This window comes from Panthera onca, chromosome E1, assembly GCF_046562875.1.
Source record: "Panthera onca isolate mPanOnc1 chromosome E1, mPanOnc1 haplotype 2, whole genome shotgun sequence".
NCBI lineage: Eukaryota > Metazoa > Chordata > Mammalia > Carnivora > Felidae > Panthera > Panthera onca.
The window spans coordinates 16194168-16218618 of NC_138352.1; the positions used below are offsets into that span (position 1 = coordinate 16194168).

General features: G+C 51.4%; 1 protein-coding gene across 11 annotated transcripts in view; it reads right to left on the bottom strand.

Moving 5' to 3' along the window:
• QTGAL (queuosine-tRNA galactosyltransferase) overlaps positions 1-24451 on the bottom strand; it is a 98177-nt gene that overhangs the window by 26735 nt on the left and 46991 nt on the right. For 10 of the 11 annotated variants that reach the window (XR_013552170.2, XR_013552169.2, XR_013552168.2 and 7 more), the window contains one exon: positions 21132-21227. The exons of the other annotated variant lie outside the window; for it this stretch is intronic. Coding sequence is in view for 7 of the 10 variants with exons in the window: in XM_078437961.2 (XP_078294087.1) it covers positions 21132-21227 (96 nt within the window). In the remaining 3 variants the exon portion in view is untranslated. The remainder of the gene's footprint in view (positions 1-21131; positions 21228-24451) is intronic. 11 annotated transcript variants of the gene reach the window in all.

The following is a 24451-nucleotide window of genomic DNA, read 5'->3' on the forward strand; positions in this document are numbered from 1 at the left end:
GACCAAGTGGACTTTATCCCAGGATTGCAAGGTTGGTTCAATATATGTAGCCACGCTGAAGAAAAAGTCTCCAGATGCTGAGACTGGGCGGACGTGCAGGGCTGCCTCTGCAGCGAAAACAGCGGCAGGAGCAAACTGCACATGGTCTTTATTTCACGTTCGCCAGGTAGAAACATCGAAGAATGTTAGAGCATGGGAGAAAAACACAAGGAGCCTCCAGACGTAGAGTAAACTGGTGTTTACAGAAAAGCAAGCAAGGCAGGGGCAGGTGTGCGGTTTCAAGGACTGTTAGGCAGGGACGGCAGATCGGTCTCCTAACTGGCTCCTGGGGCCCTGTTCTCATAGCGCCGTCACGTCCCACAGCCTTGAGCCCAGAGCATCGCTGACATTTCAGCAATTACCCCATTCGCTTTCCCAGGACTTACAAAACGCTCTCTAGAAATAACTCTCTTTTTTTTTTTTTTTTTTAATTTTTTTTTTCAACGTTTTTTATTTATTTTTGGGACAGAGAGAGACAGAGCATGAACAGGGGAGGGGCAGAGAGAGAGGGAGACACAGAATCGGAAACAGGCTCCAGGCTCCGAGCATCAGCCCAAGCCTGACGCGGGGCTCGAACTCACGGACCGCGAGATCGTGACCTGGCTGAAGTCGGACGCTTAACCGAGTGCGCCACCCAGGCGCCCCCTAGAAATAACTCTCTTGAAATAACCTATGACAGGAAAACCTCACCAGAATTACACAGAAGTCTGGAGAGTAAGGCGGGGAGGCTTTTATAGAGGAGGCGGGAGGTTGGGCGGGGCTGTTGTAAACAGAATGTCCATTGGACTATACTGGGAGCTGGAAGTATGGTGGCTTCTCATTGGCTGGGCTGTTGCCGGAGCAGCAGGAAACCTTCCTGTTGCCGAGTAAGTAGTGTCCACCTGCAAGGTGCCTCTCCTCCTGTTGGGTCTGCGATTGCTAACTAGTGCTGGGCCCACAGCCCGCCTCCCCTGCCCGCCTCTATCCCACCCTAAATGAGGTTTCCTTGATTCAGTTTCACACTTAAAAGCACAATACAATAAAGAACATTTGGAATGAGTCCATAAAATATATAAATGTATGGAAGGGAATGTACCTAAATAATAACAGCAGTTGCCAATGACTGCTGAGGTTACATAGGATTTGCTTTATTCTTTTCTGTATTTCCTGAATTTCTTTTTTTATATTTATTTACTTTTAGAGAGAGAGAGAAAGAGAGCGCGCGCATGTGAGCAGGGGAGAGGGGCAGAGGGAGAGAGAGAATCCCAAGCAGGCTCCACACTCAGTGCAGAGCCCAACTTGGGGATGATCTCAAGACTGTGAGATCATGACCTGAGCCGAAATCGAGTTGGTCACTTAACTGAACCACCCAGGTGTCCCTATATTTTTCTGAAAAAAAAAAAAAAAAAAAAAAAAAAAAATTTAGAGTTTATTTTTATTTATTTTGTGAGAGAGAGCAAGAGTGGGATAAGGATAGAAAGAGAGGAGACAGAGAATCCCAAGCAGACTCAACATTGTCAGCACAGAGCCTGAAGCAGGGCTCAAACTCACGAGCTGTAAGATCATGACCTGAACAAAAGGCAGACACTTAACTGACTGAGCCACCCAGGCACCCTTGAATTTCTTAAACATCAACAAAAAAGCAAGATTACAGTCACAGAAAAAGCTGGCTCCACCTTGAAAAAACATTTCCAGGAAAACATTTTTGAGAAAAAAGATACACATAACTATATAATTATACTTTTATATTGAATGCAATTTCTTTCATTTATAAAGAAAACACTCAAAAATTTTCTGAGTGGAATCATTAATTTTCTGTTCTGAAAATGCTTTCTGTGTACAAGATTAATACATGTTCATTGACACAAAATATAGAACATCATGCAGAAAAACTAAAACCATCCCTAATTGTACCACCCAGAGAAATAAAGTATTAAATTTACAGTGTGTTCCCTTCCAGACCTTTTACCTTAGGAGAAAAATTGCAAAATGCGTACCAAGTGTGTGCACACAAACCCTAACCCTATCACCTGCTGTCCTCATAGTTCTGTCTTAGGTTTTCTTCTGGAACACCATCTCTGTGCCGGGAAGTCACAGCTGCAGAACGTTGTCCCCGGATCTCTCCTGCCATCATCTTTCCTGACCTCCAGTTGCTCCTTCTTCAAGGACTTCTTTTACTTTGAGAGTCTGGAATTCTAACTTTCTAGAATGTTCCTGCCTCCTGCTTCCTGGGGTCCACCTGTTCCCACAGGACTCAGAAGGTCCTTTGTATGCAGTGATGGCACCCATAGCTTTTTGTCCCCACCAAACAGGGTCACTGCACCTGAGACACCCTGGCTGGTGGGAGCCCGGGGTCTGTCTGAGCAGCAGTGGCCCAGAGGGTGGAGAAGGAGCCCTGTTTCCCTAGTGAAAACAACCAGTGGTGACAAAAAGGTGTTACGTGTCAACGAGTCCCGCTGGTGGAGAGCTGGGCCCCGGGGCTCCACACCTGGGCATTTCTTTTCTGAGGTAATTCCTATTAACCCATAAAATCTGAACTCATGCCAGTGACAGGTCATGGGCAGGGCATGAGCATGTGACTTCTGTGAGAACATGCCAGACACTCGGTTCCAACTGGGACCAGAATCTCAGTTTCTCCCGCACTGGAAGCTCTGAGCACATCACAGAACCCTGAAAGCTGACTGATTAAATGCTGCAGCTCAGAGCAAAGGCAACGAGCCTCTCAGCCCTCTGGGCCTGGGAAGCACTTCTTCTGAGTTCTGAGAGCACAACTCACCCTTGAACAACACAGGAGTGAACGGTGTGGGTCCACTTACAACATGGATTTTTTTTTTTTATAAATACAGTGCAGCGCCATTATTGAGTTTCCCTAGTGGTCTTCTTAGTAATGTTTTCTCTTCTCTGGCTTACTTTATTGTAGGAATATGGTATAAAATACATGTGTTAATTGACTGTTCACGTCACTGGTGAGGCTTCTGGTCCTGTAGGCTATTAGCAGTTGTTTTTTGGGGTCAAAAGTCATACATGGATTTTGGCCTGTGCGGAGCTTCGGCACCCTGAAACCCCACTCTGTCCAAGTGTCAACTGTATTTCTATGCGTCAACTGTCCAGCGGCACCCTGCCCCTCAGGACAGGCCCGCCTCCTCACACACGGCTGCAGAGCAAAGTCCCTCTCTCCCTTGGCTGTCTGAGCCGGCTTACATGATGGTCAGTGAGGACGGCGTCACCCGTGTTTGCTGGGGGCCCCCACAGTTCTGGAACCCTCCACCATGTTTGCTGTGGGTCCCCACAGTTCCGGAGCCCTCCACTCAGCCCAACACTCGTCCACTCCACACCGGGGGCTGTTTGCAATTCTCAGAAGCTACCATCAGGTAGGTCGCTGGGCTTCCTGTGAGTGGCAACGTTAGTGGTGCCACTTTGCAGAGTGCTGGCCCAGTGAAGCACATCAAGATACTTATCAGCATTTTACACAAACGAGCCGGTTGGGGTGGTTACACACATACGCATGTGTGGTAAGACTCAGAACTGTATGCCAGAAAGGGAAAAACCAGTCCATTGTATGGTGTGTTAGTCTTTGGACAAGTAAATGTTTTCAACTTTAAATGGTTTTTCCAGGCTTCGTGGAGTCTAGGAGAGGGTGTCTGTTTACAAAACAAAACCAGAGGCACACATATTCCTACAAAGATACACATAGATGTGCTCCCACAGGCCGCCAGCTTCACTGCCCAATGTGAGGACTGAACAGGGGAGACAGGCCAACTGGCAGAGACTGGCTACATGGTTTTCTGTCCTGTCCCCGAGATGCCAGCTCCCAGCTGACGTGTCCCCTGCTCCCTCGGGAGCCTCATGTCTCTCCGTGGAAACGATGCTGGCCGCAGGTGACGGGAGAAACCTGCTGATGGAATTTTCTTCTTGGCAACTTGGGGAAGGAACAAGGCCAGAGCAGGGATGAGGACAGAAGCCGGGCACTGTTCCTGGTGTTGCTGACACTTCTGTGACCAGCGGGAGATCAGAGGTCCAGAAGGGGGCAGGCTGGCAGGACAGAGCCTCGGGGTTTGATGGCCTTTTGGAAATTTGCCAGTCTTCAGTTCTAGACACGCTTCAGGCTGTGAACGAATTCCGTGTTTGAATTTGATGCTGTGTGGAGTGTGTCCAGAAGGGCTCCCAGAGGGCAGTGAGCTGGGACTGTGGGGGCCGAGGAAGGCCAGTGACTACCCCTCAACACAGGGAGGAGGCGTCCTATGCTTTGTGAGCGTACCCTGCCTCTGAAGTTCCCCGAGACTCTTCATAGGAAGAAATGGTCTTGGAAGAAAACCAGCCTCTCCTTGAAGGATGGCTGGTCTGGGCCGCTCCCAGCACCACATCATGTGCCTGAGTGGCCAGGGCAGACCTCCCAGCCCTGACCCCTGATTCAGCCAGGCCAGGCTGTCAGCACATCAGGGGCTGGGTCCCGGGCTCAGTTGCTATTCTGGCAGCCCAGTGAAGGGCAGAAGGGCCTCCAGGCTTCTCTGGGAGCCATGCTGCCAGTGGCCCCGACGCCTGGTCTGGGCCAAAGAGGCTCTCGCTGCTGCCCAGCCACGGGTGGACACCAGGAAGCAGAATTCTTTGCGTTGATGTTCTAGGGGTGGGAGGGCCTGGGGAGAAGACATGTGGAGCCAGGACCCCTCACCTCAGCCACCAGGACTCCGGCCACCAGGACGCGCACAACAGAAGGGCCTCCCGGCTGACAAGGGCACCGGTCCCAGCCTCACGCTCAGGATCTCCTCTAACCCAATCACCTCCCAAAGGCCCCCCAACTCTGTCATGTTAGAGGCCAGGGTTTCGACACAGGAATCTGTGTGTAAGGTTCTCGAGTTCGGTTTTGTTGTGCGTGGAGGTGCGGATGTCCCAATGACATCTTTTGCACCAGGCCGTGCAGCCCTTCTATCTGATCAGGGATCTGTGGGTCCCTCCTTGTGCTGGCACCACACAGCCTTGGAGTCAGGTAGCGCTAGCCGACAACTCTGCTCTTGTCCACATATATTTTGACTATTCTAAATCTTTGCGTTTCCAACAAATTTTGGAACGAGCTGGCCAATTTCTTCTACAAAAACTGCTGTGGTGGTGACTCTGTTGTGTGAGTGTCCAGGTCAGTCGGGAGAGGACTGACCTCCTCACAACAGCCGCATGCCCCTTGGACCTCCGCTCTGGCCTGCCCCCTCTTCCTGGCACGGCCTGGTGACTCCCCTGCTTCCCTCTTATATGGACGCTCGTGGTGCACTTAGGGCCCACTTGCACCATCCAAGATGGTCTCCCATCTCAAAATCCTTAGTCACGTCTACAAAGACCCCCTTGCCATGTAAGGTAACACTTTCAGGGGGACATTTGGAAATGTTTGGAGGCGTTCTTAGTGGTCATACCTGGGGTGGGAGCTCCTGGCGTCTAGGTAACTGGATGCCAGGGGCAGGGAGATTTAACTGTAATGAAACACAATACAGCCTTGCGAATGCCAGAATTAAAGACTGACAATACCGAGTGAGATGTTACACTCCGAGGAGAGGACAGTGAACATAACCCGCCTTGCAAGCGGCCGAGCAGGTACTCAGACTTTCCACACAACCAGCCACTCCACTCCTGGGGGTCCCAGAAAAATAAAAACATATGTCCACACAAAACCTGTCCATTGAGTTCGTGGGTTCGAGCCCCACATGGGACTCCACTGACAGTGCAGCGCCTACTTGGGATTCTCTCTGTCTCTCTCTGTCTCTGTCTCTCTCTCTGTCTCTCTCTCTCTCACTTTCTCTCTCCCCCTCCCCCAGTCAGGCTTTGTCTCTCTCAAAAATAAATAACTAAAAAAACCAAACAAAAAAACCTGTCCGTGAATGTTCAAAGCAGCTTTACACACAACAGAAAAAACAGGAAGCAACCTAAACGCTCTGCAATGAGTGATAGGACACCGTGGAACAGCCACACAAAGGGACCGTCCCTGGCAGTTGGAGAACAGGCTGCAGGCACAGCAGCAACGTGGACAGACACCAACAGCTTTTGCCGAGCAAAGGCAGGCAGCCTCTAGAGGGCAAGTCTCCACGTCCACAAAATCCTAAGACAGCCGTTCTAACCTCCGGTGACAGAGATCGGATCAGTGGGGCCTGCAGCCGGCTAAGGAGCTGGGCCTGTGGCTGAGGCACAAACCTGAACCACCAAGGTATCTGCTGAGACCAAGGAAGCTGCACCCGAGGCAGCTTATGTGGCCTTTGGGACCCCGTGCCCTGCTTTCTGCACATCAGGCTTTTGGTGCTTTTGGAGGGGCTTCGAGGGTCCTGGAATCCAGGGGCTCCCCATTGCCAGACATCACCGAAGGGCTCCTGAATGCCAGCATTTTCTACCAGTCCCAACAAATGTGTCCCATAACTTCCTTGACTGTCAAAAAAACCGGTTTCATACTGCTAGTTGTGAACTTTGACAAAACAAAACCCCAGCTTCCTGTGTTCAGCTCCTACTTGCTACAAATCCAGAGGCATTTTCTGGCAGGTTGGCTGCAGCTGACGGGATGTTTCAACTTGGTAGTGGGGCTGAGCTGAGACAAGCAGCCTGGTCCCCAAGCACACGGGTTACGGGTGCGTGAATGAAGCTGGGCCTAGCGGATGTGCCGTGAGAGTAAAATACACTTAGTATGAAGAGTGTAAAGTATCTCATTGATATTTTTCTATCGATCACATGTTGAAATGATAGTATTTTGCATACATTAAATAAAATATATTACAATTAAATCCATCTACTTCTTTATACCTTCTTAATATGACGACTAAAAAATTTCAAACTCTATTTTGGCTTGCATTTATGGCTCACGTTATGTTTCTATCGGCTAGAACTTAGTATCTGTCTGCAAAGCTATCCAGTGCATTCTTTAGTGACGCAGGCCTGTGAAATAAGGAGAAAGAAACGCATGCCAAAGACTGAGTGGGGATGGTGGTCACTCTGAAGGGAGAGATGGGGCCCTCAGCAGAATGGGCTGAGCATCAGGCCAGGGAGAGGTGTGCCTGCTGTTCATGGGCTCCCAGGGTCAGGGAGGGGCACTGAGGTGCACCAGCAGGGACGGTGGTGGGGCGGGTGCCAAGGCAGGGGGCAGGAAGGGGCCTGCAGGCAGTTCTGGAAGCCCGGCCGGCGTGGCAGGCCTCCCCTGAAGGGGTGCAAGGGTCGTGCGCAAGGGGCCCACAGTGGGCGGCTGCCCAGAGGCTCTGACGCCCTCGAGGTGCTGTTGCAAAAGGCAGCCAGCCTGGCGGGGCCACAGGCAGGACTCCAGCTGTTTGGAAATTAAAACAACATACTTCTAAACTTCCCAGGGGTCCAAGAGAAGATATCACAATAAAATTAGAAAATATTTTGAACCAAATGAAAATGAAAAAGCAACACATCAAAACTGTGGGGTGTGGCCAGAACAGAGAAAATTTTGTAGTGTGAAATGCTTATACAAGAAAAAAGGTCTCAGATTGACGATTGAAGCTCCCACCTCAAGAAGACAGAAAAAGAGCAAAGTGAACTCAAACTAAATACAAGAAAGGACATAACAGACATAAGGGCAGAGATCAATGAAATAGAAAAGGGGCCATCAAGAACATCAACAGAAACATGGGGCGTCTGGGTGGCTCAGTCGGTTGGGCATCCGACTTTGGCTCAGGTCATGATCTCACAGTCCATGAGTTCGAGCCCTGCGTCGGGCTCTGTGCTGACAGCTCAGAGCCTGGAGCCTGTTTTGGATTCTGTCTCTTTCTCTCTCTGACCCTCCCCCGTTCATGTTCTGTCTCTGTCTCAAAAATAAACAAACGTTAAAAAAAAAAAAATTAAAGAACATCAACAGAAACAAAGCTTATACTTGAAGAAAGTCAACAATAGCGACACATCTCTAACTTCCATAACAAAAACAAAAGACAAAGGACACAAATCAATAGGAAGAAAAGAAAGCAAATCACATGACCTGCAGGCATTAATAAAGGAGTAAGGGAATTATTAACACATTTATGCCAATAAATTAAATGACTTAGATAAAATGAGCAAATCCCGCAGAAGATGATTAAGAAGAAACAGAAATCTAAACAGCCCTGTATCTATTAAAAACTGGAATTCATAATTCAAAACTATTGGTACCTTCCACCAAACAGTAAAGTAAGAAGAATATCAATCTCACAAAACCGCCTTCATAAAACAAAGGACGGGAACATATTTCAACCCATCTTAAAAGGTCAGCATTAACTTGATACACTGACACCAAAACCAGACAAATATACCACAAACCACAGAGCAAAGTCCCTTATGGACAGAGATGCACAAACCCTTAACAGATTATTACCAACCAGATACACACACATACACACCACATATCTTGAGCAAGCGGTATTTATCCTACATGTTTAAGTTTGGTTTAATATTTGAAAATCAGTGCAATTTACCCCATCATCACCAAAAAGGAAAAAAAATCATACAATCGTTTCAATAGATACTAAAAAAGTATTTGACAGAATTCAACACCCAGTCAAGGTACTGCTCAGAGTACTCATCCTGATCATGGCCAACATCTCACCTGTGGGTGGAATCCTGAGGGCTTGTCTCTGGGTCGGGATTATGGCCAGAAAGCCCGTTCCCATCGCGACTCAGCACTGTACCAGTTCTACCCAGGAAAACAGAAACAGAGAGAAAAGAGTATCCACAAAGGCTGGGACACAACACAAGAAGTTTAGCAAAAGGTCCCAGGATCTAAGACCAACAGACCAACCCCTATCTCACACCACACACAAAATCTACCTCAAAGTATATGACAGACCTAACTAAACACAGGTGCTAGAATCCTAAACCTAATCCTAAACGAGAACACACTTGTGGCCGGAGGATAGTCAAGTTTTATAAAATAGGGCACAATTTTGCAAAATAGAAAGGAGATATTAATAGGCCGGATTTCATCAAAACTGAAAACGTCACCTCTTTGAAAGATGTGATACGAAAACGAAGGGGCCACCAGGGACCAAGAGGAAACGCTCGTACGTGTCCATCAGGCACACGGATCCCATGAGGGACGTGTTTCCAGGGTCCGAAAGAAATCTCATAACTCCGTGAGACGGCAGAACCAGAGTGAGAAAGAGGCTTGCTCAGCTGCTTCAAGGAGGTGCGAGGGTAGCGGCTGAGACTGCCGCTGAAGAGGAACCCCAGGACATGGGCGCTGGTGCGGACACAGTGGGCTCACCATCGCCCAGGGGCGGGGCCGCTGGGGCACAGTGGTCCTTTCTGAGGGAACCTTCTGGAGTGTGCTAAGACGTCCGCAGCCTGCACCGAGGGTGCCTATGTGTGGACCACGTGATGGATCTACTGAAAAACGACACCTTGGACTCACGGCTCCTCGTGGGTCCCCTGGATGACCATGTAGGCCCCAGGCACCACAGCAGCTTCTCCCTCCTACCCCGTCCCTCCACCCACATGGCCATGGCCTTCCTGCCTGCACCCACCAGGCAGCCTCGAATGCCCCTGGAGCTGTGCTCTCACACCGGACATCCTCTACCTCTCCACATGACCCCCACCAGCCCTGTGAGCTGTCATGAGCACCGGAATTCCGGCCCCTGTGCCGGCTAGGTCCTGGCCTGCACACACGCCCTTCCCTCAGGATGCTTCCAGAACCCACTTCCCAAGCACAGCCCGGGTCTGAGACACCTACCACCAGCCACTGACAAAAACACTCCCACTTGGGTGTGTGATCTGCCTGCCAGCTTCTGGGCTCAGGCTGGGAGGACAGACCCGTCTCTACACCAGGAGGGCTCAGAGGCTGTCCCTGTGCTGTGTGGCCGTGCTGGGCCTGCCATGACAAGGCTCACAGGGACCGCGGGGAGCCCTTTGCACGGAGGGCAGGGCAGCCCCACGTGGGGACGTGGCTGCTGCAGGAAAGCTGTGCAGGGCGCTCAGCTCTGCCAGCTGGGACGCTAACACTCTTTTGTGCCTGTGGACTCAATGCCCCTGACCAGGCCCCTTGTGTTTATTCACCCTCCGGAACCACAGAAGGGGTGAAGGCCAGTGGCCCCCAGAGGCAGTTTGTGGGTGCGTGGAGGGGTGGGGTTCAGTGACCCCACTTGACTGACTTCCAGAAATGTCTGCAGCCAAACCATACTCCCCTGCTCCACCTGGAGGAAGTGAGTGGTTCAGAAAACGGTGGTTCAGACTTCAGAACATCTCTGCCAACCTGGCTATTTGAGCGGGGGTCACTTTGGCTGCAGGATGCACGTGACCCCTGGGGTGTGAGCCACGTGTGAAGGACAGCACGGACAGTGCGGGGCCCACGGAGAGACTGTGTGCACCTCACTGCCTCCCAGGCTGCGGGCGCAGGGCCCCCACTCCGCAACAGCTGCTTCTCATCAGAGCCCAAACTCCTCGTGTGGGCAAAGACCCCTTCTGGGTCGTGCCCTCTGGCGCAGCCTGCGGAGGTGACAGCTGCGGAAGGCACGTGTGCCACACGCACGGACCGGTGAGCCCGTCCGTGTGCGCAGTGAGCCAAGGTGGCCACGCCAGGCCGGCGCCAGGCGGTGGTCTGCCCTTCACAGGGCAGGGTGTGTGTGGCGGTGCGTGTGTGTCTGAGAGAGAGGGACAGAGACGTGAGTGCGAACGCTCTGGGGGGATGAGACCCAGCTAGTCTGCACGTACACAGTGGATCTGGAACCGTGTGGGCCAGGTGTGTGTCTGCACACGTGTGCACAGCCTTCCTGGGGGCCCGTATAAGAGAGAAGGGAGTCCTAGTAAAACCGCCTCCGAATGCTACCGATTCCATACATTTCAAGAGTTCTCAGGCCACCGCAGGGTGACCCAGGACCAGTTCCTCCCAGCTGCACACAGGGGTTTTTTCCCCAGTCTAGGGGCGGCTCCCGGACCTGCTGGCTCCCCCAGTCCTGCCGGCTCTGCAGCCCCACACTCTGAGGGACGAAGGTGTTGGCAGTCGCTTGTGCAGCTGGGCAACAAGAGTATCCTGGAAATTTCATTTTTCTTTTTGTAATGTTTATTTTTGAGAGGGACAGGGAGTGGGGGGGGGGTGCAGGGAGGGAGAGGGAGACGCAGAGTCCCAGGTTACCAGGTCATCTGTGACGTGGGCAGTGGGTCCTGCTCCTCATTCTCAGCCCCCCACCCTAGAGCATCCTGCGGCTTGCCTTCAGCCCTGGTGTGCACGCCCCCCCCCCCCCCCCCCCCCCCCCCCCCGCCAGCAAGGCGCACCTGTCCCGCACTGCCCTAACCAAGCATCCTGCGAATGTTCAGCAAGTATGTGCACAAGCCACAGGAACAGCCTATTGGCTGGGCAGGGGCAGAGGGACTGACCCAGAGGCACACGCAATGCCCCTGTGGTAGGAAAGCAATGGTCTGGAAGCGCTCTGGTCATTGCCACCCAAGGGAACCTGAGAGTGCAGGCAGAGGCATCCGTGTCCTCGTCCCACCAGGCTTGTGCTAAGAACAGGCCTTGTACTATCCTTCTCTGGGGTCTCTCACTGGGGTCACTGGGGTCCCCCCCCCCCCCCGCCCCGGTCACATGTGCCCGAGAACAAGGGGGAAGCCAGCAGGCTGGGCTCAGGAGTCCCGCTCTGCACTCTCCCTGGTGGCTCTGATTTACGCCTTATTTTCTCCTGGTGTTTTGCAGAATGGTTTTCTCTGTGCTTTGACCTCCAAATTCATCTTTCCAACCTCCCCTTGGGGGAGGGAAGAAAGGGTGTTTTCTCTGAATGCGCCCTAAAGCCCAGTGAGACAAACTTCCCGTGTCTCACACATCATAACCTCCAGAGACACAGAGAGATTTCCTTAACACCTAACAGATATGGATCATTTCAGGTTGTACGAATTGTCGAGGGCAGGACACCTGTAATTTTTCAGGGCTGCTTCTTTCCAGGCATTTCTTAAAGTGTCACACCTTCTCCGTCTCACTGACCCCTCCCACCCCCAATCCTATTGGAACAAGACAGTGGTCTCCCAAGCGTTTGGTGGTATTTCTCATCCTGCAAGGGACAAAGACAGAGATGCCTCCCATCCCACCCATCACTCCCAGGCCCTCCTCACCTATGACCTTTGTTTAGGGGCAGGGGTGCAGGCAGACTGAGGGGCTCCCGGGTCTGGGGCTACACTCCCCATCATCACCCCTCCCCGGAACTGGCATCCTGTCCCAAAACAACTCAGCCTGAGTTACATCTTCACCACATCCAGGGAGGTTTTGGGTGCCCCGTGGCTGGGCTGTGCCCTCCGGGGAAGGCGGCTCTGACTTGGAGCCTGAGCACAGGTTTGGGGACTGTGGAGGCCTCCTCCTAACAGTCCCTCCCAGTGAAGTGAATGCAACCCTGTACCAAGCACTTTTTCTGATGAACATCCCAGGATTGGAGATTTTTAAACAATCAAAGGCAGAATTAAAAACAAAGGCCAGATTAGAAGGCTTTCCCTAACACGACAGAGTCCAGACAACACAGCCTTGACTAAGTCACGATTGTTTTCATTTAATATATTTATCCTAAATCATTAAACGTTTTTCTCTTAAAGAGGTATCTGATTCGGGGCACCTGGGTGGCTCAGTCGGTTAAGCGTCCAACTTCAGCTCAGGTCATGATCTCCCCGTTCGTGAGTTCGAGTGTCGCATCAGGCTCTGTGCTGACAGCTCGGAGCCTGGAGCCTGCTTCGGATTCTGTGTCTTGCTCTCTCTCCTCCCCTCCCCTCTCCTGCCCACGCTCTCTCTCTCAAAAATAAACATTAAAGAAAAATTATAAAAAAAAGAAGTATCTGATTCAAGTAGTATAAAACATAATGACCCCCCGCCCACCCCGCCAAAGGTGGGGTTTTGCTCATCAGGGCTTGGAAGCAGTGGTGAATGGTCTGAAATCTACACCCGGCAGATGCCCCACCACCACAGCACAGCAGACTGTGCTCAGGAGGGGAGCCCTCGCCAGGCCCGGGGAAGAGTGGGGAGCAGGCGATGGTGAGGCCAGGTGTCCACCTGTGAGGGCAGGGACGAGGTGAGGCCTCCAGCCCAGGGCCCAGAGACATGTGGGGCCTGCCAACAAGCTTCATGTTCTCTGTGAGTTGTGAGCAGCTGGGCTGAACCAAAGAGGAGCCCTGACTGGGCACAAGGCCAGGAGGGATCTCACCCGCTTCTGCTGGTCTGACATGTCTACACCACTCCCAAACTGACCAGGCTAATCCCACACCAGCCCTTCAGTGAGGGTGAGAAGCCTTGGGCAGAAAGGTGGTGTAAGTATATAGCTTATTAGAAAGCATTACATATAATCATATTTTCTCAAAGAAAATATTTATTGTGGTGACTTTATTCCCTATACAGAAAAACTGTGATTCCAACAGGTTAAATAAAGAACTTCTTTAAAATCTTAACAAAGCTGTGCCCACAGTATGCCAGCCTCTACATTCCCAAGCGTCTATATGTGCAGGTTGGAGTCAGAGCCCTGAGGGGAGTGGGATCAGGCCTCTGGGGCAGTAACAACACTGCCCAAAGTGACCTAGAGAGTCAACACCCTCCTATGGAAATCCCTACAGGCTTTCTGTAGGAAAGAAAACCCCCATTGTAAAAATCATGGAATTTAAAGGGACCCAAAATAGAACAATCTTTATTATTACTTATTATTATTTAAATGTTCTCCCTGAGAGACAGGGAGAGACAGAGTGCAGCTAGGGAGGGGCAGTGAAAGAAGGAGACACGGAATCCGAAGCAGGCTCCAGGCTCTGAGGTGTCAGCACAGAACCCACTGCAGGGCTTGAACCCATGAACTGTGAGATCATGACCTGAGCCAAAGTCAGATGCTTAACCGACTAGGCCACCCAGGCACCCAGGCAGAACAGTCTTGAAAAGCAAAGACAGAGTTGGTGAACTCACACTTCCCATGAAAAAGCAAATTTCAGAATTTAGCACAAAGCTACAATGTGGTGTTGACACGCAGACAGAACAGAGTCCAGAAACAAACCCTGGAAAATGGTCCGATTTTCAGTGAGGCTGCCAAGACTGTTCAATGTTGAGAAAGCTGGGTGTCCACATGAAATGATGAAGTTGGACCTTTCCCCAATACCATCTACAAAAATGAACACAAAATGGATGAAAGATCCAAATGGAAGAGCCGAAACTGTAACACTCTTAGAAGGAAACATTTTGTGACCTTGGATTAAGCAAGGGTTTCCTGATGTGACACCAAAAGCATGTGCAACCTAAGAAAATATGTAAGTTGGACTTCATCAAAATTAAAAGCTTTTCTGCTTCAAAGGATCCTATGAAGAGAGTGAACAGATGCCTCACAGAATGAAAGGAAGTACCTGCAAATCACACACCTGATAAGGGTCTAGTGTCCAGAATATATAAAGAGCTCCTAGAATTCAACGAAAGACAAGTAACCCAATTTTAAAAATGATCAAAAGACTTGAAAACGTATTTCCCAAAAAAGACACATGATAGCCAACGAGGACTTGAGAGATGTTCCCATCACCAGTCGTAGACGCCATGAGATACCACTTCACGCTCATTAGACGGGAAACGAACCAGAACGTAGCAAGTGTTGACAGGAACTGGAACCCTTACACCCTGCTGGTGGGAATGTAAAATGGGGCAGCAGCTGTGGAAAAGTTGGGAAGTTCCTCAAAACATTACACGTGGAATTGTCATGAGAGCCCATGATTCCACTCCTGGGTCTGCCCAACAGAATCGAAACTGGGACTCAGACAACGTGGCACAATGTTCACAGCAGCCAAAGGGTGGAAATAACACAGTGTCTATCAGAATACAAATGGATAAACAGAATGTGGTATAGACACTACTTTCACACAATGGAATATTACTCAACTATAAAAAGGAAGAAAATTCAGACACTTTATAACATGGATAGACCTGAAAACATCGTTATGTGAATAACTCAAGCACAAAAGGACAAATATTGTATGACCCCCACTCACAGGAAATCTCTGGAAGAGGCAAATTCTTAGAGACAGAAAGCAGACGGAAGTTTCCGGGGGCTGGGAGAGTCCACGTTGGGCGGGGACAGTTTCTGGAAGGGTCTGAACTATGGCCTGTCTGAAGTGCCAAGCTGTGTGACATATGTTTGACCACAATTTAAAATGATTTCCTTAAAGAGAGGGAAGGAGAGGTGACCACGGAAACAGAGTCAAACGGCAGCCCCAGATCTGGAAACGGAAGGAAACAGCCCTGCCCACACCTTGACACTGGACCTCCGACCCCCAGAGCTGTACGCCATGAATAAATCTGTGTTGTTTAAAAAAACCAGCAACACTCAGCATGACCATCAGTGCGGTCGGAGCCAGGAAACATCCCTGTGCTGGGCTCACGTGAGCTCTGGACACTGGGCTGCTAGGGAGGGGGGTAGGGAAAACGCTAACAAAATGAGTCCTTGCCTTGTGTACTGCATCATTTCTTCGGTGTGATCTCTGCGAGGCCCATGGGGGGCTGTGGGCTGCAGACCCAGGGGGCGTACTGGGAGACCCGGGGGTCCAGGGGCAGGACTGACTCAAGGAAACCATCTTGTTCTCCTCAGGAGCCTGGGAGGGGGCCCTCGTGTGCACGGAGGGTGTCCAGGGCTCGGGGCCACACTAGGCAAGCCTGACAGGAACTCCTCTCCACAACCCTTCATTCTGCCTGAAAGGTGAGGGAACAGAAAGAACAAAGAAGGCACGAGTCTGGTGGCTATTTCTTTCGGTCCCATCAGAACAAGCCAATTGTTTTCAAAACTCAAAGGACAAATTGGCTCATCAAGCTCTTTGCTTTTGCATCCAACTGCCATTTGTTACTTGTCAAAGTAACATCTCCCACAACCCACCTCTGAGAGGCTGCATTTTGTCTTTTGCTTTCAGTCAACGCTCAGAAACACTTGAGAACACAGGACTCCAGCCTTCTACCCGGTTCGAGCGGTCTGACCATGCAAGAGCAGACTAACATCTACTGAGCACCTCCCATTTCTTTCAAGGGCCCCTGCCTGCCATAATTCTCCAGGTTGGACCACACCTGACTCAACGAAACAGTTTGTGGTTCATGCTTTACCTCCACTAAGCTGCAAACAGGAAAGGGCCATTTGAAAACACACAGGTGACACCCAAGGAAGTTTCCTTCTTCAGGAGAAGGCCCAAGATAAGAACAAACAGCACGAACCTGCAGGACGGGGAGAGGGGTGACTTCGACTGGCATGTTTCTCTTTCCTCCGGAGGGAAGGCTTTTACCTTGGTGGATTCATCTCCCTCTGGGCACCTCCATATTCGAGCCAGGAGGACACTGGCTCCCTGCAGGCTAGCTCCTCGAATCATTTAAAGGACTCACAACAGACCCCGCTATGGCTTTTCTTTTCCACTTTTTACGATTCTGTATTTACTACAGTACACATTGCCTTAGCTACAGTTACCATAGTGTCAGGGGCCAGAGAAGAGGATGGCAGGTGACCACATTTATCTGCTGACGCACAACGCTTGCTTGGCCATGTCATTAAAATTACATAAGTTAAAGCACATGGAGAGGAGAACCAGGTTTGCTGAGTAAACTTGTTGTTTTTAAAGGGCAGGTGAGGGGTGGGAGACAGTCATGAAATTTTAAAATTTCGAGGGAAAGCGTTTTCTTAGGAAATATTTCCAGCCATGCCACACAACTTGAATGCACATCACAGGTTACTGTAGCAGACGTTCAGAGCTCCCTGAGGCCAGCACCCAGGGGTGAGGGTGGCAGGAGGCCTCCACAGAGGGCAATGACCACTGCCCTGTCCTCTCTCTGTGGTTCTCAAGGTGCGGGCTCTGGGAACACGCGGATACGCACGCCCTCGGCCCCACCCGACTGCAGCCTGCGGGGCGGGAGCCACCGCTCCAGGGCAGCTGGGTACCACGCAGAGAGAGCAAGAAGACAGAATGAACCAGCCACCGAGCCGCTGGGCCTGTTTCTTGTGAAAGAGAGAGGATGCATCCCAAGAAGGGCACGCAGCTGAAACGTTCTCAAGGATTGTTGCTGTTCGCAGACAAGTGTCAGGGGTGGTTGCCAAGGTGGTGAAAACAAGCCAGCATGCCCGGCCCTGCCCACGCTGTCAGGCCTCAAGCCCCCTTGTGAGAAGTGGTGCTAACGCTACCACCTGCCCCAGGGCTGAGTCCCTGAGAGGTTCCTTAGCGTCTCAGGCCACTTGCCGGCACAGAGAAGGCTGACCAACGCCACGTTACAGCCAGGTGCTGGCAAATTAACCACACTGCCGCCGAACCCGAGGTAGGCAAGCCTTCCCTGTAAAGTGCCAGATACTAACTTCCAGGCTTCTCCGGCCTAGCTCTGTGTCACAGGTACTAAGCACTGCCGTTCATGAAACAGCCACAACCGTGGGCATGGTGGTGTGCCCACAAAACTTCACTTACAAAAAGGGGCAGCAGAACAGATCTGGCCCCCTGAGCCAGTCCCTGGTCTAACTGGTAATGAGTGGCGCGCTGGCTTCAATTTAAGTAACAATTGCTTCTTTGATTACTTACGCCTGGAACAGGCTGTGATTGAATGAGGTACAGAAAATTCCCGAGGCAGGCCCGCAACAAATTTAGAATTCTTGGAACCAAATGCAACAGATCCAAGAGGCCTAACATACTCTGCGGGTTAGGTCACTGCGCGCAGTTGAAGCTCAGGCACAGGCCCCGGCAGAGGGCGCGCGAGCTGCGCGCACCAGCGGGTGGCCGAGCGGACTGGACACCTGAGCCGCACAAGGCCCCGAGAGGCAGGTGTGCGGCCGCGGCCGGGCAGCGTCCCGCACCTGGCTGTCCACGCAGAGCCCCCGGCCCCCGCCCAGGCCCCCTTCCATCCGCGGAATCCCCGGCGGACAGAGAGCGCACCAGGACCGGTACCGAACGACCACAGGTGAGGGGGGCGGGGCGCACACAGGTAAGGCGAGGGGGAGGCGTGCACAGGTCACGGGACGAGGACGACAGGCAAGGGGAGGGGGCGGCGCCCGGGGAAGGCGCGCACTCAGGCAAGGGGAGGGGGCGGCATTCCGGGGAAGCGCAGCTGCAGTGAGGAGGTCCCAGGAGCTCCTGGCTCTCACTCTCGGATTCCTTTTCGATTATGTCTCCTTCACTGTCAAGCTGTCACCCTTTCTTCTGGTTCTGATGTGTCACCGACTGAAAAATCAGATAATCCAGTTTCTTAGAATTTTGTCAAAAGAAGGGGTTTCCAGGTGAGGCTCGGATGCTGCTATTCCGGGGACCTGGGGGTTTGCTTTTGGTTTCTTCCCTTGTTTTGCCACCAAAGCCAAGTGCACTTTGCAAAAATAAATCCCATGTAGGTCTTAAAAGGCAAAAACCTATTCCAGTGTGCCTCCGGGAGCATACACACGGAAACAAAACACCAAGGGCTCTGGCCATCCTTTGTCCTGAGTAGAGTCTAACCTCAAGAGAGGCCCACGAGGAACCTATATGTACAGACTGATCCTTTTAGATGCTGTTGGTACTCAAACGTTTAAGACAAAACTAAGGATTATAGACTTAAAACGAGATTAGTTTTTATTTAGAAAGGAAAAGCCTGTGAGTTAAAGAAAATGAACCATCTAATGAAATTCACAGACCTCATTAGTGGTATCTTACCAGGAAGTGATATGAATTCTTCTCAGAGAAACAGAGCAGAGTTTTGTGTGACTCATTTCCAGATTCCTGTGGTTTATTATCCTTATTTCTAATTTGTTGGAAGACTATCTTTACACAGATAACAAATGTTCCAGTATTCTGACACTGTAACACCCACATAGCAACAAGAATAAACTTTAATGTTAAATCCAAAATCTGTGGCTTCTGGGTTTAATAGAAACAGACATTAGTAAAAAGTTTCCTTTCACCCTAGCAGTATGTTTTAGAGAACTCCCTAACTTCTCTAACATGTTGAAAGTTGCCAGTTTACATGGATCTGTACTGCGGACACGGGTTGGTGATGCTCCTTTTAAATGAGAAAATGAAGAAAAACAGTACAGGTTAGTCTGTTTCAAATTATGTTTTTAAGTTTCGTGAATGCTAATTGATTAGAATTGGGTCAATTCATTGTGCCATGAAGGACAGACACGCTTTCACGGGAAAGACACACTGAGGTAGATGAGTAAGTGAAACGTGGTCTTTTTGCACAAGCCAAGTGAGTCTAACGGTCTTGCTGTCGATGCTGCTCACATGAAAAAGGAACAGCTGGGAACCAGCCGCCCCAGGACAGGAGAGCACCCCTAACCGCCCCCCCCCCCCCCATCTTCCAAATCGGCCCAAGGCTGCTGTCACTTAGCCTTGCCAGGTGGACTGGTGGGAGGCCTGGGCAGGACCAGGGCCCCGGGTATGGCCTCGGGGCACAGTGGGGTCTGGTCTGGCCCCCCCTTTGATCTCCCTGAGTCAGGAGAGGCAGGTCCCTTGGGAGCAGCACCTCGCCGAAGGCGTAAAGCGAGCACCAAATACCAAATCATGCGGCTCCCACCTCACACGTGGGTCAGTTTACATGATGAGCAGGATCTGAGAAACGGTTCAGAGAACACATAGCTACTTTCAGTTTGTCTTGAGAAACCTCAGACTTTAATTTCCCCTAACTTGGTAAAGAAAAACACTACTTAAGAGGACTCTTAGTTATTTCTATGATGTCTAATACTTAAGTCTTCTTAGCCCTCCAATCAGAACTCGAATTTCCGGCTGAAAATGTGCCCACTGCGTTTAAATCATACCCTCAGTGTTTAGCTACATAGTTCCTGCCTGACTCACATTCTACCAGAAAGTCACACACAGGCAGACGCAGGAGCGTCAGTAGTCTCTCCCACTGGGGTGACGGCACACTCAGCTGCCAGTGCACCAATATTCGGGAGTGAGGGGGGTACTTCCAGAGACCCCTTGCTGGTGCCAGGCCGAGCCTGGCCCTGTGCAAGGAGCCTCTGGGTGCCCCAAATTGGGGGGAGTTCTGGGTTGACTGGAGGCCAGAAGCTTTCACGTTGAATATGACATTTTAATCCCCAGTTAGGAACAGGAAAGCCCTTGCTAGCTCTTCAGAGTTAGTTGAGAAAAAAAAAAAAAAAAAAAGCAAACCCAAGTGGGTATCCTGACAACATGTCTGTAAAAAGGCAGCACCTCCCAGAATTGTGAGCCCTGCAGGCCCGGCCCCTCTCTGTGGAGGGCAGGACCAGGCCAAGCGTGGCAGCAGGGACCACAGACCTCCTGCTGCTTCTCCACACGTGTAGTGATGCTTACACACCCTGTAAGTCTGCAACCAGACCTCCATGGTTTCAGCGACTCTGCATCATGGACTTTTGCTGCTTCGAGCTGTGCCACGCCCTTAGGCCCTTACCAGCTGGAGGGGAGAAGGCCATGTGCACTGCCAGGCTCGGAACAGCAGTCCCTGCACACTCCACATGCGAGGGGACACTCTCCGTTCCAGCCAGGAAGCCTCCAGACACACAGTGTGGACTCCACTGCCCCCAGCCCACCGCCAAGCCTCTGCCGGCACCTAAACATCTGTGAGCTCCTGCTTCCAGGCCCCCGCATCACTTGAGTGGAGCATGCAGGCCACACAGGACCCAAACACTGGCTCCTTCTCCTGCCTGTTCAGCTTTAGGAGCAACTAAAACACAAATTAGCTTCTCTGGGCCTTTAACCACTGGTGTCTGTAAATATCCATTCATGGAATGTTCTCAAAATGTGACAAGAAAATCTAAAAGCAAAAGCACCTTCTGTGTGTGTGTGTGTGAGGAAACAGTATTTAAAAGCAAAACCCAGTGATTCCAGCATCTGGCAGACCCAAAGCTGGGACCGGAGTACCTGTTCCTGCCTCCTCTCTTTCTGGGCCACCCAGACACTCTCTCCCTCAGACTGCCCTGCTCCAGTGCACCCTGCCTTGGGGATGGCCTTTCCTGGATGCCTCTTCCCTCCCACAGCCTGGCCCCATCCCTGCCCCCCTCCCGCCCTGTCCACCTGGGCCTGTGTGGCTGGGCTGCACCTGCACCCTCCCCAGGCTCCAGCCAGGCCTTCAGACCTGCCAGCTGGCTCCAGCTCCCTCCCAGGCCAGGCTCCTCTGAATCACTGTCCCCCTCTCCAATGTCTCCAGTGTGTGTCTGCCAGGCCACACTCAGCAGGTGGGCAAACACGGGTGGGCTCCCAGACGAGGGCAGGAGTACCTGAGTGAGAAGCTGGTCTGGCGCTAGCTGGTTGATCCACCTTGTGTATCGCTCAGTGGAGTTGGGAGGGTCTCTCCTCACCTGGCAACCTACAATCTGTGAAACAAAACAGAACTTAACAAAGTCACTGTGAGCTCGCGTGCGCACACGCCTGTCTACATGTCTCACCTGGTGGAAGCGTGCACAGCCAGCAGGGAACTGAGACCCCACACTAGATCGGGGAAAACTTCTGGGAGTAAAGGGGAGAGGGAAGGCACCCACTCAGTGCAGAGTTCCGGGCGGACCCCACACCGGACAGTTCCAGCAGCACCCGATAAACTACTCTGGGTTAGAACTGTCACAGATAACCCTTCCCCCTTAATGCGTTCAAGTTGCAATGACCTGTACACAAGGTCGGACATCCAGGTGCTTCCAGTAACTTCTTCTTGAGCCAGAACTGCAGCAGACATGAGAAGGTTCTGCTGCAGCTTCCTGGGCAGGAAATCCAAACGGTCCCATTTCTCTATAATGTTCGGGACTTAGCCTCCCGAAGGCAGTAACCTCTCAATAAACAAGAGTCCAAGGGTACCAGCAGACAGGCCCTCCCCATCCCAGAAGGAATCCTCGTTCTGCAGTGCAACACCCTTCCCATAATGTACCATTTTCTTACCACTCCTCCTACCCTTGGTCCTCGAAGCCTGGCCCTGCCTCCTCTGGGGGACAACATGACTCCCTGTGCACATCCCTGCTTCTGCACCCCTGGCCCCCAGCAGCCCCGGTTCGCCCCTCCAACAGAGCTTGAAACCTAGGGACACCATCTGCACTTCTGTTTAAGTGTCTGCCTGCAGGATGTTGAAATAGGTCTATGACTGCTGTGTGAAGGGTCCAGTCCTCCAGAGTCAGAGTCAGTTGTGGGAAGAGGCTGGTCCCCCCTAAAGGCATCTGAGTCTGGCACTGCAGGAGGGAGCCCCCTTCAAGGGAGGACGTTGGGCAGCACAGGGCCCGCCCCTTGCTGAGGCTCAAAGAGCTCCTGTAAGGGTGCTAAAGGCTGGCCCCAGACTCTGCTCTCTCCACCTTACAGTGGTTGCTGAGACCCATATCAGCCTCCTTATTAAGAAATTAGCCAAAGTTCCACCACGATATTTGAATTTCTTACATCTTGCTCTCTATAGTACTTATGCAGAGTGATTAATTTATATTAATGCATAAGTGCTAATGAAGAGCTTTGAGAAAGTTTTTGCTTGCTTGCCATTTTTTGCTGATGGGCTTTTTAAAACTTTTTTTGAGAAAACAGTAGATTCACAGGTAGTAGCAATAATTGAGAGAGATCCTGTGTATCTTTTACACAGTGCCTCCAACAGTAACATCTTGAAAAACCACTGCAAGTTACCACCAGCAAAGGGAACGCTTGCAGCTTCACAGCCACACCCCCTCTCTGTGAGTGGCAGTGCTGATCTGTTATTCCAATGCTGTAATTCTGTCTTTCCAAGGACGTTTAATCAACAGAATCACACAGTGTGTAGCCTTTTGTGACTGGCTTATGTTCCGCTCCTTAATTTTCTGGAGACTCGTCCAGGCTCTTGTGTGCAACAACAGTTTTTCCTTGTTTGGCTGAAAAACACTGCACAGTACAGACACTACGGGACATGTGGGCTGTTACTAGCATTCTGCGACGAACATTCACGTACAGGTTTTTGTGCGAACATGTCCTCATTTCTCTGGGGTAAATGCCCATGAGTATGACTGCCAGGTTGTACGGTATTTGCATGTTTAATTTGCTAAGAAAGTGTCAAACTGTTTTCCACAATGGCTTCACCAGCTGTGTGTGAGTGACCAAGTGCTCTCACATCCTCACCGGCCTCTGGCGTGGCCGTGGCTTCGGTTTCAGCCCTTCCAACGGGTCTGCGGTGACCCTCATCACCGTTCTAACCTTGTTTCCTGATGGCTGACCCTCTTTCTGTGGCTTATGTGCTCCCGTCCATCCTCTTTGGTAAGATGTCTCTTGTCCATTTTCTAACGGGGATAAAACACCCTTGGCCACAGGTGCATGTGCTTTTCCCATACTTCCCACAGAGCCTGTCCCCTCCTTCTAGAACCATGCACTGAAGACAGGTGTGTTAGAACAGCTCCTGACTCCCCAGGGCCTGATCTGACCCAGATGTACTTCTGTGTCTATTGTATCTATTTTCTGGTCTTGTCAAGACTGGCTTTGCATCTGATTGTTGAGCAGAAAAGATTCTGGGAGAAAAAAGGGAAAATGATCCAAAGCTGTGAGGTAGAGAGGCACCTGGATGGCTCAGTCAGTTAAGCGTCTGGCTCCTGGTTTCAGCTCAGGTTCTGATCAGTTTGTGGGTTTGAGCCCCAAGTTGGGCCCCATGCTTACAGCACAGAGCCTGCTTGGGATTCTCTCTCTCCCTCTCTCCCTGCACTTCCCCCGATCATGTTCTCCCTCTTTCTCTCTCAAAATAGTAATTTAAATAAAGCTGTGAAGTAGAAATCTTGTTTCAGAGTTGTGCTCACACATGGATACAGGGGCTTAACTTCCACACACAGATGCCACAGACCCACGCCCCACGCCTGCTGCGTCCTGAGCAGCTGCTAGGGGTGACAAACGGGCCAGGTGCATAGCAGCCCGCTCCCAGTGCTTGTGTCCAGCCGGACGAGGCTCTTGTGGGCTCGCGGGTGCTCACGCTGCTTCCACGGTGAGCCCTTTGCCCAGATGCTGGCTTCTGATGAAGGCTAGAGCCAAGTGGGGTGGAGTCTCACATGGAGAAAGAGGGCGGGTGAGGTGACATCTACCTTCCGTGGTGAGAGCACCTATAGATGAAGAGGAGGGTACTTCTGTGTGCCTTAACACTTTCTGAAAACAAAGTGGCCTGGCCCACAGAGCAGAAACCACGGGAAACCTTTTCTTCCTGAAGACGTGTCTGTAGCGTGACACCAAGCTCTTCTCCTGAGCCACCCCCCGCCTCCAAAGCAGGAGGGCTGGCGCGAGACGTCTCCGGTGACCGAGTACAACATATGCTCAATGTTCCACGTGCCGCGAGACTCACATGCCCTGGGGCAGAGCCGCTGTGACAGGAGCCTAGCACAATGCCCTGTATGCAGGCGGTGCTCAGTAAGCACAGGCTGAATGAACCCAAGGGCGTGTGCTGGCTTTGGGGATGCACTGCCTCCTGCCACACACCTAAGAGTAGCCGCTAGAGTAAGGCTCTGGAGAGGTGTCGGCCGGTTCCTCTGAGAGCATGTGCTGCCAACGGGGCAGATGGCAGGGGATCCTGGAGTGTGGTCCCTACAAACGCTCTTGAAACTTTCTGAGCTTATATGGGGGTGTCTCAGAT